The sequence below is a fragment of the Equus przewalskii genome, chromosome 5, assembly GCF_037783145.1.
Source record: "Equus przewalskii isolate Varuska chromosome 5, EquPr2, whole genome shotgun sequence".
NCBI classification, from domain to species: Eukaryota; Metazoa; Chordata; class Mammalia; order Perissodactyla; family Equidae; genus Equus; species Equus przewalskii.
The window spans coordinates 80,929,696-80,949,037 of NC_091835.1; the positions used below are offsets into that span (position 1 = coordinate 80,929,696).

The window sequence follows — 19,342 nt, forward strand, 5'->3', positions numbered from 1 at the left end:
GAACCATTAACTGTTACATACACTGATTAGATTGTTGTAAAACCTAAAATAAAACTATTCGTCCAGAAGTAGCTTGCCCGTTCTAGGAGTAGTGGAGAGTTTAAATTGCTGAGCTGCATTATTCCTGGTCCTTCCCCAGTCGCTTAATTGAAAGTTAGTGGATTCTGAACTGTTCCAATATGTTAAGACAACCAAATTCTTGTGTTTCAAAATAAAGTTCCTCGTGAATTAGGACCCGCTGTCAGCTAATCATTTTGAACCTTCATGTTTCCTTTGAAGATCTAATTCCTGAAAGAGCAGAGTCTTAAAAGCCCATGAAAAATAACTCCATAGTCAGTAACCGTCTTTAACTACGTGGAGTGCATGGCGTTGATGCATATTTAACTGTGACCTCAGCAGCTCCTTCGTCTCATTTGTCATCCTACACGTGTTTTAAAACATTTCCAGAATTCACATTTGTTCAGCAGAGTGCACTGACTATACTACAAGATGTGGGGAAAGAAGGCCAAAACACGTTCCTTCTTAAGAGAAGGGATCTTATGGGATATGCATTTGTACAGTTTTTTTTCTTAACCCTTAAAACATGAAAAAATAACAATGAGAAATCTATAAGGATGAGTAAGTTCTGATGCAAACTAAATGCATACATGACACATTAAAGGCGTCTGTAAAGCAGTTCTCATATCATGCATCTGGAAAGGTGTCAGCCTGTTTAGAACCGTGGTCATCTAGATCAGAGAGGTCACAGAGGATCCTGCAGTGGCTGGAAGGTTGTGTTTAGTGATTAGTACAGCCGGTCAGTCCTAAGATGACACGGTTCGAATACGCAGAGTTCTTTTTGGATCCATTGGATTAATTACTTGTAAAAGTAACCTTTAAAAAAATGAGTGATTCATGTATTCATGTTGGTATGTGAGCCTAAATATAAGTAAAAGAGGTGAATTCGCTTTGACATCTAAGCACAGCAGAGTGAGTTGAAACAGGATTGCCTTAAATGTGTTTAATTTGGTTTGCTCCAGAACTGAAATATACCTTTGGTTAAATATAATTTTATTTTTGGCCCTTGTGGTGTATTTTAAAGGAAGTGTATTTGGAAGTCATTATCCAAAAGAGTAAAAATCATTCTTTAATTAGGGTTAAACTGCGAGCTTTATTATTATGTGTGATGATTACGTGTGATCTCCTTTGCGGTTAACTGGTTTCCATCTCTTTACCCAGGACTCAGGCCAGATTATCCCCCTCATTGTGGAAAGCTGTATTCGGTTCATCAATCTCTATGGTAAGCCATAAACTACGGAAATCTCCTTTTAAAAAACAATCACTAAGAGTATTTCAGTAAATGTGTCTTCCCATTTAACATTTAATTATTGGGAGAAGGGGAACTGGAGGATGCAATGGGACGTTTCATCCTCTTTTCCTCTATCCTCTTTAGGTCTTCAGCATCAGGGGATTTTCAGAGTGTCTGGTTCCCAGGTGGAAGTCAATGACATTAAAAATTCATTTGAGAGAGGTAAGTGCGTGTCCATCCCTATAAGCAAACCATGTTAAAAAGTCATCATTTTCAGTGGAGTGAAGTGGCATACTCATTCTGTGTATCTTCAAAACCTTTCTTCTCTTTGTATTTACTTCATTTTGAATGTTGAATTTAGAATTCAGAATTAAGCTATTTAGAATAGCTGAGAATTGAAGCCAAAATCATAAAGCCAACACCTTATCAAGTATAGAAAAGCGTATGAGCTCTGTGTCCTGGTTTAGGATTGGCATTTATAATCTTCAGCACATGCGTCAAAGGTGGTGCATCGCATGGTTCTAGAAGAGTGGCAGGAACAGCCCTGGGCCTAGACAGCAGGTGTTTGAGGCAACGCCTCCCAGCTTCGTGTCCACTCCCTCTTTCCTTCCTCTTCTGTCCATCCCCAGGCTCCTTCCCTGTGGCCTTAGTCAGTGTCTTACTCTTGTTCACAATTGGCTGTCAGATGAGTCCTCCTAAACTGTTAATTAGCACATTATGATTCGCAAACCCATACACTTCAGTGCAGGCAGACATGGAATCAACTGAGACTCTTTCATTTACTAATCGTGTGATTCGGGTCAAGTTACTCGTCTCTTCTTTTGGCCTCGGTCCTCATCTGCAAAATTCCAGGATCGCTGTGAGATAGGTATAATCCATGAGAAGGCCCAGCTCTGTAGTGACGGCTCGAGTTATTAATGCTCTCCACTTGTAATGCTTTGTGTTGTGTCTGCTTCTGGATACATCTGCCCATTCCTCCTGTGCTTGGAAGTCAAGCCGAGAGAGCGGAGGGAGGGCCATCACGGCGTGGAGACAAGGCCTCCTTCGCTCTCCCTCCATCCCGTTTCCCCTGGCCCAGACTTGGCACAGAGCCCTTGAAAGTTTGAAACCTGAGTTGAAGAGGTAAATGGAGCCAGGTGGTTTTTCCTGTTCCCGATTCTCTGACTGATACGAAGTGGAGAGCAGCGCAGCCTCCCCCCGCAGCAGCAAAGTATTCCAAGACTCTGACCATATTCAGGATGAGTTGAAAGTGTAGTAAAACGTCAGGTTCCTGTGCCAGCCACCACAGGCAAAGGCTTTATTATTTTCCCTGGAAATTCCCCTGGTATTTGTTATGTGTTAGTGATCTTTTTGGGTGAGGCTTTCTCACAGTGGGCCAAAAAAAAACATTTTGGTCAATTCATGTTCAATGATTTCCTGCCCTAGGAGCAGAGAAAAAGGAACCACAGGTCCATGAAACTAAACTGCCCCAACAGGCAAAAAAAAAATAAGTTAAAATGCAATGTACAATTTTTATGAACTTTAGAAGAGAAAGAAAAAGCAGACCTGTCAATAAGAAATGGAGTTTGACTTAAGGCTGCATATTACGTTGCACTTCTTAAGGATTTTATCTCAATTTAATTCTTAGGGAGGTGGTGTAGCCAGGCCAGTTACCTAGTATTTTAAAACTGCTTACCATAAAGGATATAATTTCGTTTTATGATATATTTTTAAAATTTCCACTTTTTATACAAATTCCTAAGGGTACATTTTCAAATTTCTCTGTCTGATTTCAAAATTTCCCGTTGCTGAAAGCAGCTTTCAAATGTGCTGTGAACAGAACCCTGCCGTTTTGGGAAACACTTATTTCCTTAATTATAGATATTCACAGTTAGGTAAATCCTATAATATTTCTGATAAATTTTGCTGATCCATATAGCATAGTCAGACAGACTTATATTGTGGGTTTTTTCCCCAGTAGGATAAGAAACACACAATGTCGTATTTGAATTCATGTCAAACTAAGATTACAGATTTTAGCTTTAAAAAAGAAAGTTAGGTAAAATTATAAATCCCACAATATTTTATTTTAAGATTTGGGTAACTTGTAAGGGATTATTTGCTAGCATACGATAAAAAAAGCTTTATTTTAGCCAACTATTTTTACTTTAATCATGGGGTGGGATATCTAAACCAATTATTTTCATTTTAGTACCATATAATTGTACATAAAGTGTAATTAAAAGATATGTGTATATATAGAAATGTGTGTGTGTGAGTATAGAAACGTATTTTTGTTCAGAGGAGAAAAAGAGAAGCACTATGCTTATAACGAATTTTTTTTTCAGGTGAAAATCCTTTGGCTGACGACCAGAATAACCATGATATTAACTCAGTTGCTGGCGTTCTGAAGCTCTATTTCCGTGGGCTGGAAAACCCCCTCTTTCCTAAGGAAAGATTTAATGATCTGATTTCTTGTATCAGTAAGTGGACCTTTTTTTTTTTTTAGTCCTTTCCCACCAGAAGTGTTTCACTAACCAATTTCCTGGAAAAAGCAGTGGCCTCTCCACATCTCCTCACCCCACCGTTACCCCATTGCCACCAAATTTCTGCAACCATTTGTTTTCTTTCTGGCTGCAGCATGAGTCATCCTCCCAGCTGTGGCCTCGCCCTTAGCTGAGTGGGCTCTGCGCCTGAGCATCCTCAGGCTCCACAGAGCTCCAGAGCTGCCCACTTGGTGGCTGGAGTAAAGCAGAAAGCAGGTGCCGGCCGGGTAAGGGAGAGGAGGGAGTTGCAAGCACGGAAGTGTATCTTCCTGGTGGCCTTTGGTTCTTGGTTTTCTCCAGCAGTCTTAGGAATGGGCTGATTTATCCATCTTTGAATGTTACTTCAAGAAATAAGGTAAAATGAGATAAATGATCATTATTACCGTACAGGAGCACCAGGGCAAATTACCCATCAGTGGGCCTCCCAAGCTAAGACGCACGGTTGCTCTGCGGCCGTGGGTGACATGTTATGAAACTGATAATCATCAGCAGAGTCGAGCATTGCTGTTTTCTCCAGGGGGAGCTTCTGACAACACAGGAAGGAAGGTGACAATAATGATACGGGGAATTAGGTATTAAGCACAGTCGAGTTCCACATGTCTAAAAATGCAGTGCCCCTCCAAGTTCGCTGGCAAGGGTCCCGAGCTGACCTGAGTCCCACAGCGAGGGCTTTCAGAGGATCAGGCTTTACTCTAATGAAGAAACATGCCCCCTGCCTCCCCAGCCCCGACCTGATCAAGTCCTGCTGACCTCCGGAGAATCCCTCTGCTCAACCCTCCTTCCCCGTTTCCGTGGCCGTGCCTTGGCTTCTCACTGGGGCTGTGGTTACAGTGGCCTCAGTGGAGCCCTTCCTTCTAGGTTTGCCCTCTCTGCCCACCCCACCCCCCACATCATTCCATCTTTCACACTGCAGCGAGACTGGAAAGAGCAAATCGGGTTATATCACCCCCCCCCCCCAGCCCCCATTTAAAACCTGTTTCAGTATTTCCCACCTAAAAACAAACTCCATGGTACGGCCAGTTCATAGAATTGAATTCTTCTCTGTCTGGCCTCTTTCTACCACTGTGCACTCATCTCCTGCCACCGCTGCCCTGTTTACTTTCTGTGTCAACAACAGCAAACTGCAAGCGTGCCGGGCCATTTCCCGCCCCCGTGTCTTTGTCCGTGCTGCTCCATCTGCTGTCCCTGATAGCTGTCAACGTCTGCGATGAAGGCTTCGCTGGACTGGCCCTCCTCCCAGAGCACCATCGCCCCACCACGCGAAGCAGAATTTGTCACTCTCTCCTCTACGCGTGTTCCCCTGTGTACATATGTCTATGATTTTTCTTATCGCCTCACATGACAACTCTTTAACTCCTCTGTCTCCCTCCACTAGAGAGAGATTCAGGGAAGAGGTTAAGAATGTAGGCTCTGCACTCAAAAACAGCCTGGGTCCGAATTGCTCACCAGCTGTGTGGCCTTAGGCAAGTTTCCTAACCTCTCTGCACCTCAGTTTCATCACCTGTAAAATAGGAAGAATATTAGACCATATATCTTAGGGTTACGGGAATTAAATGAGTTAATTCATGTAAAGAGCCAAGAAGAGCGCCTGACAAAGAGTATGTTCACTGAAATGCCTGCAGTTCGCTCCACAGGCCTGTGAGGTCTGGATGGATTAGTCCGTTTTGTAGCCTCAACACTTGGCATAGCTAATTCCAGGCACATAGTGAGTGCATAATTCATAGTTGCTAAATAGAACTTAAATGAACTAAAGAGTCAGAATTCCTCCAGAACTCTTTTGTTGGCATCCATGCCAGAAGTCCTGGCTCCCGTTGGGTATGATTCCCCGGGTCATAATTCCCTCCACGCCAACCCCGTGCAGTCTGATGTCTTGTGCAGAATGTAGATGTGCGCCTTGTGTCCATTCCAAGGCCCTTGCATAGCCTGAATCCTCACAGCCGGCCTCTGACCCAGCTGGAAAGAACTGAAAAAGAGGTGTCACCCTTCTGGAATTCTCCCCTAGTCATGTCCAAAGATTTCCCTCACATCCTAGCCAGAACACTTAAATCTGGAAAAATAACGAGCACTCTCCAATGCTCAGTGGTCTTCTAGGTGCATCCATCATGTCAACGTTTCTCTCTACATGAACCAGTTGGATAAAGAGCGTGGAGCTACATTGCAGTTACTATTGGAAAATCACACTTTCATTGGGTAGAAATATTATTTCATTGTGGTTATGAAAAGCTGAAGCCATAGAGTCCGAAAGATCTAGGTTCAAGTCCCGGCTTCACCACTTAACAGCTTGGTAAGCTTGGGCAGAAATTAATACTTAATCTTATTCAATATCTGTTTCTTTATCTACTTCATAGAGTCAGAGTGAAGCATAAATAAGATAATCCATATAAAGTGTTTAGCATCGTGCCTGCTACCTAGTAAGCCTCAATAACTGTTGCTAGCTGTCATCATTTCCACTATTGCAAGTACTCCTTCTATAAACTCAGGTCACGTATGCCGGTACCTGGGTTAGCCACTTACCAGTCTGTTTGTTCTGCTAAACGTATTTCTTTGACATAATTACCTCACATGCATTCAGAAATGATGTTAATATAACCCAGAAGTTGTGTTGGTTCCAGCATGATTTTTCCCAGCACATTAGTATTTTGTAACAATCAAAGACTGGATTTCTCACCATTAAGAATCAGGCTTAGCATAATATAAGTGGAAAATCTGCAGAAATATCTTTCTTTCACATAAACAGTACCTTTCATGAAATGCCACTAGTGCCAGTGAAGAAACTGCAGAGACATTCCCTCTGTATTAAAACGCTGGATTAGTGAAAAACGATGGATTAATAATCCTTGGGTTAGTTTTTATGAAAATAGTCTCTATTGGAAATGAATACCCTCCACGACCTACATCTCAAAGCAGCAGGAGCCCAGGCTTTCAGGCTGCTGAGGATGTTGGGTACACACAGCAGGAGAGGTTTAACTGTGTTAGGAGTTTAAGTAGTATTGTTAATGGTTTGTTGGTTTTTGTTTTTTTTTAAAGATCGGCACCTGAGATAACATCTGTTGCCAAATTTTTTTTTTCCTTCTCCCCAAAGCCCCCCAGTACATAGTTGTATATTCTAGTTGTAGGTCCTTCTGGCTCTGCTCTTTGGGACACCACCTCAGCATGGCCTGATGAGCGGTGGTAGGTCTGCACCCAGGATCCAAACCCGTGAAACCCTGGGCTGCCAAAGCGGAACGTGTGAACTTAACCACTCGGCTCCAGAGACAGCCCCTTGTTAATGTTTTTGTTACTGCTCTAGTTGCAAAGTTTCATAGGTATTGAGCACTATTCCCTGTAAGTCCAGTTATTTTTAGTGCACAGTTTTGCAGAATAGAATGTTTTTCAAGAACACATAATGACACTATCTAAACCCCTTTACGCCTAACATCTAATCTCTTAAAAAGAGGGCATTCCTGGCTATTGCTGATTTATCTCTAGGCAGGCATTTTCTCTTGCCAGTGTCACCGTGACGTAGCTGTGTTTTTCTTGGATTTTCAATAATTCTTTGAGAATGATAGATATGTCATTATATGTAATATGTCATTCATCATTATTTCTTCTCATTGATATTACAAACTTGTGGGGATTCAAGGACTTGATTTTTGCATTCAGGAAGCTTAAAATCTAGTAGCGGAGATAAGATACTTACAAATAAATGCAATCTAAGTTAGTATGTGATAGAAGCACAAAGTTTTAGAAATTGGGAGGGAGAGGGAGAGTCTCCTGGAGATGGATTGTGTTTATCCATGTCATCTTCTAGCATCGCCAAAGCTGGATTTGATTTTCCCTGTTGAGTAATTTCACGTGATAGATATTTTTTATTTAAAAATCTTCCCTTTTCAGCTTTTCTAAGAGTTTACATAAGTCTCTGGAGCACCTCCTACTTTTTGCTTGCCTACTTTTGGATTGTTTGGGGAAAGTTTTTTTTTTATGGTGAGTTATTATTGTGCCATTTTTATGCCCCTAAATGCCACGTTCTTTGGAAGCTTACAAATCTATGTAGTAAAGGGAATTGGTCTCAGAATTCTCTCTTTTTTTTAATGTGCACTGTTCATTTTCCAGTTCACTGCCAATTTCTTTTTAAAAATTACTTGTCCGGATGAAGACCTGGTGAACACAAATGCCATCTAAATTTGAAGTGGCAAACTTGGTCGGATCTCAGTTTCTCACCCCAGAGTTGTTTTTGTTTTTTTCAGACCATCCACTTTATGAATGGTTTTGTGAATGCTCCAGATTAAGCCCACACAGTCTGGGCAGCTTCTAGAATGTCCATGTGCCAGGGTTCTGAGATGCCCTCGGGCAGAAGTCCAAGGGACTGCCCTAGGAGAGCTGCCCAGGCAATTCATGGTCTTTCCCAGCTGCCTCAGGGCCGTGAGCCCCAGGACAGGCTTACACGTTTTGCGTTGTGTTAGTATTGAGTGGAACTGCTTGGTTAATGGAAACTTTTGCGGGGGGTGGGGGGATTTTTTTCTACCTATCACAAAACCAACACGTAGTCATTGCAGAACACTTTAAAAATACACAAAAGCACATAGAGGAAAATACCATCACACTTAGTGCCACAACCCAAAGAGAATCAAGGGCGTGTACACACTTGGATGCGTTCCCGTCTGCTCTTTTTGTATTCATGTGCGCATGCAACTTTTTTAAAGCCAAAGTGGAACTGCACTGTCTATTCTGTTCATAACCGACCTTATTTTTTACTTTTTTATTATAAGAATTTCAAACATCTACAAAAGGTTACAGAAAAATAGACTGAACATCAGTATAATCACCTAGCTTTAACAATTTTCATTTCTTGGACAAAATTGTCCCACTTTTTCCCCTCCCATCATACCTCTGAGATCATCGCTTCATCTGTATGTAGGTGTCTCTAGGGATGAAGATTCTTTTCTCTTTTTTTGTACAACATGGCCACAATACCATTATCATACCTTAAAAAAAAACAGTAGGGTACGGCCCAGTGGCATAGCGGTTAAGTTTGCACACTCCACTTCAGTGGCCCGGGGTTCACCAGTTCGGATCCCTGGCGCGGACCTACACTCTGCTCATCAAGCCATGCTGTGGTAGGAATCCCACATATAAAGTAGAGGAAGATGGGCATGGATGTTAGCTCATAGCCAGTCTTCCTCAAAAAAAAAAACCAGTGATTGCTTAAAATCATCAAATAGCCAATCAGTAACTTTTTAAAAATAATTGTTTATTGTGCAATTAACATATGGTCACTGTAGACAAATTATAAAATAAACTAGAATCATCTATAATTCCTCTATACAGAGATAAAGTTAACCCTTTTAGTATTTTTCCTAATGTTTTCTATACGTATACCTATGTACTTTTAAAAGCAGCTTATTAAGACCTAATTCTCATACCATACAATTCATCTATTAAGGTGTACAATTCAGTCGTTTTTAGTAAATTCACAGGATTATGCAACTGTCACCACAGTCAATTTCAGAACATTTTCATGACTCTGAGAAGAAATATCAATTAACACTTATAACCACCACTCATCCCCCAGGACTGGGCAACCATTAATCTACTTTCTATCTCTGTAATAATTTACCTATTCTGGCCATTTTATAAAAATACAGTTATACAGTATGTGGTTCTTTGTGACTGGCTTCGTTCACTTAGCATCATGTTTTCAAGATTCATCCATGTTGTACCACATATCAGCGCTTTACTGCCAAATAATATTCCTTTGTATGGACGTACCACAACCACATACTTTTAATAAAAATTGTACTGTACCAAGTGACTGCTACTCAATGTGAGATTGCTTTTTGAGGTGATGAAAATGTTCTGCATTGATTGGCATAATGGTTGATCAACTGTGAATGCACTAAAGACCATTGAATTTTACACTTTAAATATGAGCTATATATGAATTATATCTTAATAAATCTGTCATTAAAAGTTGTAGGGGCTGGCCCCGTGGCCGAGTGGTTGAGTTTGCGTGCTCTGCTGCAGGCGGCCCAGTGTTTCGTTGGTTTGGGTCCTGGGCGCGGACATGGCACTGCTCATCGAGCCACGCTGAGGCAGCGTCCCGCGTGCCGCAGCTGGAGGCACCCACAACGAAGAATGTGCGGCTGTGTACCAGGGGGCTTTGGGGAGAAAAAGGAAAAGAATAAAAAATCTTTAAAAAAAAAAAAAAAGTTGTATCAGACCATATTTCCTCTTTATAAGCCACTTTTTAAATTTACTGATGTTATTAATGATTTTCCATGTCAGTAAATATTTTTCAAAATACAGATTTTAATGGCCATATAATGGCTTTATTTAATAAATCCCCTAGTTTTAGAAATGTAGGTGGTTTGTAGTGAATTTGTAATTATACAAAATACTTTGTTGAGCCTCTTAGTACATAAATCTGTTTGCCCATTTCTAATTGTTTCATGAAAAAAAGCTTTTGAATTCTTTTTCTGGTGCTCCAATGTATGCTTTTGTTGCTAAAAATTCTTTCAGCTTTATTGTATATATGATAGTTTTCTCTCTGAGCTCTAAATTTCTGTTTGATGCCTTATAATAACTTTCTTAGGGATTCCTTTTATCCTTAAAAATATTTAATCGGATTAGTATCTGAATTGAAGAAGTAAAGCTTCGTAGGCTGAGACTCTGTTTCTTTACTAACCTTAATATGATAATTCAGCAGAAAGAGAAACATTATTTATGTATTTATTTCTACAGTGTTGCTATTTAACTAGGAAAGGACACAGAGGTTTAATTCACAGAAGTCAGTCTATTAATGGTTAATTAGAGAGTTTTGCAAGCATTTCATTTCTCTCTTGGAAGAGCAGCTGGTAACTCATCTTGAGACTAGGCTAGGATCCACCCACATAATGCCAGAACATCTCTCTCTTTTCCTCTTTGCCTGTCATTTGCACACATACACTCTTACACATGTACAATTGACTGATACCTTGACACTGTTGGGATCTGACAATGACCCTAAAAATGCCCTGGGACTGGTCAGTTCACCTTGAATACTTGCTCGCTGGGCTGGAGAGCTCAGGAAGTCTGGCATGCCTGCTCTTAGATAAACCGTTCCTAAATGTGGCCATTAATTTCCATCCCTGTCTTCATCCTTGAGAATAGATTTACATCTTGTGATTTATTATTTGTTCTCTGACAAACAAATACTTTTGCAAATAGTGCCACAGAAGAACTGGTATTTTCAGAGTAATTGCCATTTGAACTTTCTGCCGTTTTCTGAAGCAACTTGTGCATTGGAGTGAATTTTTCACACGCATTTACATGGTGCTGTCAAACCCCCATGCTGTGAAGCTGGGATGCTGACATGGGAACCTTGCAGTGCTAGGAAAAGAACATAAATTAGCCTAGGGAGCTTGAGCATGTGACCAAGATTGGATGAATGCCACTTTTACCTAATTACACGAGGTCCTGAATTGTGGCAACAAAGCCCAGCTTCAGAGACATCCAGATGAAATACTGATTCTCCTCACTGACAACTTTTCTGAGGGGAAGAAGAGATCCATCTTTTCTTGCAGCATAAAATTGTGAAAGACCATGATTTGCCACAGTCAGAGCCAGCTGGGGATGCACGTTAATCAGAGTGTCCATAGCAACCATAAATTTTGACCCGCTAAGTGGACTTAGGAGAAGGAATGAGTCATTTGCCAGTAGGATGCATGCTGTGAGCCTGTTGAGCAAGCAGCCAGGTGATCTCTGAGTCCCGGGCACAGCCATGCTGGTCGGAGGCCTTCGGGATGGACAAAGATGCTGGGTACTTCAGGAATGCCAGCAGTTCTCTTGGGCTTGGAGTTCTGTTTCCCGTTGTTGCAGAGAATGTATGCCTGCCTCACAGAATTTTATCTAGTCTTTTTGGTGTCACTTTTTCATATTCCCATTGCTTTTCTCTCCTGAAATCTTTTATTTGCATCTCAAAACACGTCTCCCTTGGGGCCGGCCCAGTGGCGCAGCGTTTAAGTTCACACGTTCTGCTTCAGCAGCCGGCCCAGGGTTCGCCGGTTCAGATCCCGGGTGCAGACATGACACCACTTGGCAAGCCATGCTGTGGTAGGCATCCCACATATAAAGTAGAGGAAGATGGGCATGGATGTTAGCTCAGGGCCAGTCTTCAGCAAAAAGAGGAGGATCGGCGGCAGATGTTAGCTCAGGGCTAATCTTCCTCAAAAACAAACAAACAAACAACAACAAAAAAAACACATCTCCTTCATTCTTCTTTTTTTTATGTTGTGGTAAAATATACTTAACATAAAGTTTACCATTTTAACCATTTTTAAGTGTACACTTCAGGGGCATTAAATATATTCGCATTGTTGTGTATCTGTCCCCACCATCCATCTGCACATCTTTTTCATCTTCCCAAACTGGAACTCTGTATCCATTAAGCAATAGCTACCCATTCCTCTCCCCCACCAGCCCCTGACAACCGCCATTCTACTTTCTGTCTCCATCAATTTGACTGTTCTAGATATCTTAGATAAGTGAGATCATATAATATTTGTCTTTTTGTGTCTGGCTTATTTCACTTAGCATAATATCTTCAAGGTTCACCTGTGTGGTAGCATGTATCAGAATTCCATTCCTTTTTTAAGGCTGAATAATATTTCATTGTGTTTATATACCACATTTTTTTTATCCATTCGTCCATCAATGAACATTTGGGTTATTTCCACCTCTTGGCTATAATGAGTAATGCTCCTATGAAATTAGTATGTAAATATCTGTTCCCCTAATTCTTTTTAAATAAAATTTTGAAACTGCCTTTAAGAGGTAGGGAAACTAAGTTTCAAACTGAGAGATAGAAACAAGAGTATCTTGAATTAGGGTTAAGCCTCTTGGAAGTAATGCCTGTGTCCTCTTCTAGCCTGAAAATGACTTGCCTCCTATGGGATTTGACAAACATTAAAGATCAATAATACATTAGAGTGGTTCTTTTTGCATTCTTTCCTTTCCTTTTTTTCTTTAACTCTAGGGCCACACAACTAGCTTCAAGCTGCTAAAACCCTCTCCCTGATAGTGACCTTAACCTTATATAAGTATGGCTCTATATGTGGCTGGAAACTAGGAGAGGGTATTGCAAATCAGGGAACCATAAATAGGCCGATTCACTTTACAGTTTATTACTGACATAAATATATTAAACTTTGTGGCTGGTTTGAGGCATAAATGTGAAATCATTTATGCACACAATTTTTTAATGACCAAGGGAATAAATGCTAGTAAATCTCAATATTTATTCTTTAAGAATGTAAGAATGGGTCATAATATGTATAATTTCACCTTTGAGAGATTTTCTTTGTTTGTTGAGATAGACTTTCTAGATACAGGTATGCTAAATCATCTTTTTATCTTTAACATAAAGTAGCAACACTGGTCATGCTTTTTTAAAAAATTAGTTATTTCAGGTAATAAGCTTTTAACCAGTTAACTTCAAATGTGAAACAATAATCCAACTATGCCTAAATATATAGCATTTATAGATGTAAAATTCCCCCATTAAATTGTCAATGACTTGTGCATTACTTCATCTGTAGGTGTTTCGTCTTCCCTCTCTGTACAATGTGGGTTCTCTCGTGAAGCCGTCGCGGAAGACAAACACATTACTCTGGGACGTGTTTTCATCCTACGGGGACACTGGGACTGAATTAGGTGGAAATGTTGATAACTTAGTAATTGAGTTCTAGTGGCCTGAGTAAATTTATGCACCTGTTTAATAACATTTTTAGAGCCTCTTACTCCCTCTTTTCAGAAAAAAAATCAAGATTAATGTCTGGAAAGTATATTGAACAAAGTGCTTAGACTCAATAAATGTGGCCCTGCCCTGCCTTGTTCAAAGTGCTATATTGTTTTCCATGTTGAAATATTTTACAAATTAAAAGGCAAAATATAAATGTCTATTTCAATATTACTAAAATCACAATATTAATTATAGGTTTATGATAAAAAATTAAAAGTGTTACAGAAATATTAATCGGATGATAATATTTTACTTGCATTCTGGTTTGAGTTTCTGAAATTCCATTTCCTAAAAGGTGACTAGCTGTAATTCCAGCTCTGTGTGGCATACTCAAAGACGGGAATGGAAGTGATTTTTCCCAGAAATCTTGATAAATTATTTCTTTTGCAAACTCATTAGTGGTTAAGTGAGAATATTCCTAATACATTTTTATCACCTTTTCAGCCATGCAAAGAAAAGAAATAAAATGCTTAGGTAACCTGGTGGTTTGCTAATAAGTGGAAAGCAGCTGGGGTCAGCTCGCGATTCCAGAGACGTGAGCGTGGCATGATTAAGGCAGTGATTCTCAACCTCGTCTGCATGAAAGAATCTCAGGCATCAGCCTTTTAAAAATCTCCCCAAGTGGTTCCACGTCAGTGTTGAGAACCACTGGTCTAAGTGGACTTGGAATGGCAAACTGAGTTAGGAGAGTGTTATGATCGTCCAAGTTAGAAATCATAAAGACCAATTAGGAAATAAGCAGTGAGATATCTATGTCCCACACAAGGGAGAAAAATGAAGCAAAGATTCCATCTTCACAGAAGTGATGGTCTTAACCTTGAGATGGGACGAGTTTACCAATGCAGAGAACCAATGGAGATCCTTGAAGGATAACCACGTTTTTGGGTGGGAGAAGGTCAGAAAACCTGAAAAGTGGGAGAAGAATCAATTGGCTATCGTGTCAGAAACTAAGGCTTGAGATTTTCGAGTAGGATATATGAATATCTCAAGAGCAATTAAGAACAAGTGTAGTAATATGAGATTATAGCAAGCTTCAAAAATATTTTTGAAATATTCTTTGAAATATTTTTCTCAAATGTATGCTTAGTGGATGTCTTCAAAGTTGTACTTTGTAAAGATGCTTCGAAATCCAAGAAAGACAACTAGATTTATGAAACAGAAAACAGGTTCTAGTCCAGGCTCCACCCCTCTAGCCAGCTGACCTTGGGTGAGCCACTTACCCAATTCCCATTTTCCTAATCCATTAAATGGGGATGGCAGCACATGCCCTGCCTATGCCCAAGTTTGTTATCTGCATTAAATTAGATAACAAATGTGGAAATTTGTTTTAAAATATGGACCATTATGCAGATAGATTATTAGCAGTAACCTTTTTGCTGCTGTTCACAGGCCCTTTAGTATTGAAAAGCTTTGGACAATTTGTACTCCTTGTAAAGAGATAAAATAATACTAGGAAGTCCGAGGTACCCCTCCTTCAGAGAGTTCACCATCCCACAGGGAAGACAGGATCAGGAAATAAATAACTGTCAACACCAGGGTGTAAATTCTGTGAGACCAGGAATCATATCACTAATGTATTCCCAATGCCTAACTCAGTGCTTCAGACCTAGTAGGCTCACCTAAAATGTTTGTTTGAAAAATTGATGAAGTAATATGATACAAGGTAAAAAGTCATACAAATAAAATACTATGATAGTTTTAAGGAAGGAGAGATTGAACACCTGGCTCATTGCTTGAATCATAATAATTAGTAGACAAATATATGATGGATTAATGAATAATGGGGTGGAGGAGAGAGAATGTCCCCAAAAGCTACTTTAGTTATCACGCAGCAAAAAGGAGTTGAAATCATATCAGATGTAAAATTAGAAATAGCAGCAAGTGAAAAATTACTTTTATTTTTTTTATTTTATTGCAGTAACATTGGATTATAACAGTATATAACTTTCAGATGTACATCGTAATATATTTCAAATTCTGTATAGATTATATCATGTTCACCACCCAAAAACTAATTATAGTCCATCCCCTCACGTGTGAGCCTCATCACCCCTTTTGCCCTCCCCCCCTTCCCCTATGGTAACCACCAATCCAATCTCTGTTGCTAAGTGTTTGTCGTTGTTTTTATCTTCTACTTATGAGTGAGATCATATGGTATTTGACTTTCTCCCTCTGACTTATTTCACTTTGTATAATACCCTCAAGGTCCATCCATGTTGTCACAAATGGCCAGATTTCATCATTTCTTATGGCTGAGTAGTCTTCCATTGTGTATATGAACCACATCTTCTTTATCCATTCATCCCTTGATGGGCACCTAGGTTGCTTCCAATAACTTTTAAATCTAGAAGACTAAGTTGCTTAACACCAAGACCGTGGAAATCAGAAACCAGTGATGAGTCAGAGGAGATGCCTTCAGAAATGGTGGAATACCCAAGCTGATCACTTATTTGCTATATTGGATACAATTGCATCTCACTCAAGGGCAAGCTGTTGCTTATGTGCAGATAGAAACTTTGGTACTACAATGTTCTGCTTTAAATGTGGCAAGTGAAAGGATGCTGACCATGTCTTCTTCTGTCTGTAGGAACAGATAATCTCTATGAGAGGGCGCTTCACATCCGCAAACTCCTCCTGACCTTGCCCAGGTCGGTCCTTATAGTGATGAGGTACCTCTTTGCCTTCCTCAATCAGTAAGTACCCTAACGCTCTGCCAAAGTACCCATCTTAATTGCATTTGCACCACTCTGAGTTCTGTCTTGGTTCTTGGATTCTGTAAAATGTACATTGGGTTCCATCTATCAGCAGGTCGAAGAGAAGATTATTGAATATATGCTGAAGGTACTTTCTTCCTCAGCAGATCAAGGTTATCAAAACATCGATGAAAGACGCAGAAACTGTGCCCATAAATGCAAAAATATACAAATATTACTAAAAAGAACACTTTTCGGGGAAATGTGTTTTTCCAACTTCAGTCCCAGGCTAATGTCATAAATGTTTTTGTCAAAATAATGTAAACCACTTCACCTGCTCACTCCAGAAAATTTCTGTGAGTTTTGATGTTGTAGCTGGGGAAAGACAGGAATTGCAGATGAGACTTACACACAAATCTGAAAAAGAATTCCTGTAAATTCAGTATAAGACTTTGTCAAGAAGAAGATGTTTCTAAGTTTTCAGATATTTCTAAAACAATGTAGCAGAAATCACCGCTACACAGTAAAAATCACTGCATTATTTTCAAACTTTAGTCTTTTAATTTAGGCAACTTGATTTTCAGTTGTGTTACTTCCTGATGCATGGGCTGCATTCTAAGAGCATCCTCCCCAAGTCCTCTCTAAGAGTTCTCTTGCTTTTCAACATTTCAGTTAAGGAATTAGAAATAAGGAAATCCGGGCCAGGGGTTGGGGGGAGGTAAGCTTGAGGAAATGCCTTCTTCTCGCATTCTCCCTTCCTAAAATGAGGATATTTTCTCTTCTCTATCTCACTGGAGGTTTTTGGTTCTCAAAAGCCATGGGGACTTAGTACAATGCTGCTGACTATTCCTGAAATCATACCCGCTCAGATTGACCCCCCAAACCAAGTATCTTACGATAGGGAAGTGCTGGCAGGGAATCATATGGAATGGAACATCCAATAAAACATCCAAAAATGACAGTAACCGATTCCTACAGAAGTCACCACTGGACATAAGTAGTGTCTAGAGGGATGGGTATAAACTATGTTCAGGTTAAATAGATGCTGTAAATTTTTTACCCTTAAGCTTAGTCACCCAGGTGACAAATAGCCTGTTCTTTTTTAATTGTAAAATCGAAATGTGGAAATAAGATTTTTGTATCATGTTTTTGCTCTTCAAGCCGGCACTAAATTAAAGACCCAGAAAGATTAACGGTGACTCTCCCCATTGAGCTTAATGTGTCCTTTGAAAATTAGACCGTTCCTATTCTGAATCTCCCTTCTCCTTCCTGCATCCATTTTCAAGATGATCTGTAACGTGATCGTTGGCTGTTACTGTGAACGTTTTGTTAAGATTGTATGTTTGAGAAGTGGCAGAAGGGAAAGACATATGTCAGCTGTGGAAATTATGCTTTTGTGTTTTCTACTTCCTAGACTATCTTATTTCTAAAAAAGGGTAAAGTATCATGTCACATGGTATCTCAGTTTCTTTGTGTCTGTCACCATGTCACATAGGTAGTTGAGTCTCTTTTTTTCTCCTTCCATTTGTCATCTGCTCACCTGGATTTTACATTTCCTTTCAAGATTGACATTTTAGACCCTGGAAGATAACGTCTCTAGATTCCCCCTGGAACAGCACCTTGCCTGTGTGCTAGAGGCATAGCAATCAAGAGCTGGCTTATTTTGAGTCACCTGTGGAAAATAGCTCACAAATATCCATTGGATTGAATTTAGAAATTAGCACTAGATTACGGAAACCTCCCCCAAATGTTTGCCAGCTTTAAATGGAATGAGAGAATCAAGGATCTTTTTCCCTTCTCTTGCACTTGTAATGTCTTTTGTGATCCTGGTTGTCACCTGGTGTTGGTAGTCTTACCCAAAACAAGTTATAAAGCCTGGAATCATGTGCTTTCTTTCAATGGTTACAAAGAAAGGTGTTTTGTTTTCCTCTAGGCTTTCCTCATGATTTAGAGGAGAAAACTGGATCTGAGATGATTTTGAATAGTGGGAGGAGAATTTTAAAAACATCCGTAAGGCCTTATAGAGATCACTACTGCCCTTCCCAGTTTACTTGAGCAGCATTTAGAGCCTGACCATAATGTTTCCAAATGCAGCTCATTTACTGGATCCTGGTCTCCATTGTAGTAGAGATTCTCTTAATCTCCCTTGTGGCCTTGAAAAATGCCACTTAACTAAGTAAGTAGGACTTACATTCCCCTTTCAGTTTCTACCTAGTTGAAAGGTTCTGAGTCACTTTACTTTCTTTAGAGTTTGCTGAGCCAACTTAAAGTAGGGTGGAATATCATTTTATTCTAATAATAAAAACCAAATAAACGTTTAGATCCCTATTTTCAGAATATGAGCTGGCTTATTAAGTATTGATTTTCTTTTCTCCCCTTGATCTTTTATAACTCCTTTCTTGCTTCCTTTCATAGTCTTTCACAGTACAGTGATGAGAACATGATGGACCCTTATAATCTGGCCATTTGCTTTGGCCCAACATTGATGCCCGTCCCTGAAATACAGGATCAAGTGTCCTGCCAGGCTCACGTGAATGAAATTGTCAAAACCATTATCATCCACCATGAGACTATTTTCCCAGATGCTAAAGAGCTGGATGGCCCTGTTTATGAGAAATGTATGGCTGGAGATGACTACTGGTAAGTCCAAAAGTTTTATTTCTTCTCCCTCTGGAAAAATTACGGAAATATAGATAATCAGCTTCATTAGGAAAAAGAATTGACCATAAGGCACCACTGCTTCCAAATAAAAAAGAAAAAGGAAGACGCAGCAGGAACACTTGAGGTAAGTTAGAACACTAAGACCCTTCACAGCACTGGCTTCTTATTCTGGAAACTCATATTCATCCCTCCCTTTTCTCCAAGATTGCTTCTTTTTAGATATATCCACCCTATCATGACTTTTGTAGAGAGTAAAGGTTTTGATGTTACATAGAGCTGTATTAGTTTTTACTGTTACATTAAGAAAAGATAACTGATTGAATTGGTAAATTTCATTTTCATTCTGAAACAGATAGTTTTGATTCTATATAAAGTATTTCAAAATTTTCATTTTAAAGGTCCCCTGTCAAACAAATGT

The 19,342-nt window shown here is 39.7% G+C and overlaps 1 protein-coding gene across 5 annotated transcripts in view; it reads left to right on the forward strand.

Moving 5' to 3' along the window:
* The window catches only part of SRGAP1 (SLIT-ROBO Rho GTPase activating protein 1), a 258,617-nt gene that overhangs the window by 218,173 nt on the left and 21,102 nt on the right, over positions 1-19,342 (forward strand). For all 5 annotated transcript variants that reach the window (XM_008524590.2, XM_008524591.2, XM_070621938.1 and 2 more), the window contains 5 exons: positions 1,219-1,279; positions 1,433-1,510; positions 3,616-3,750; positions 16,158-16,263; positions 18,679-18,903. In XM_008524590.2, coding sequence (XP_008522812.1) covers positions 1,219-1,279; positions 1,433-1,510; positions 3,616-3,750; positions 16,158-16,263; positions 18,679-18,903 — 605 coding nt within the window. The remainder of the gene's footprint in view (positions 1-1,218; positions 1,280-1,432; positions 1,511-3,615; positions 3,751-16,157; positions 16,264-18,678; positions 18,904-19,342) is intronic.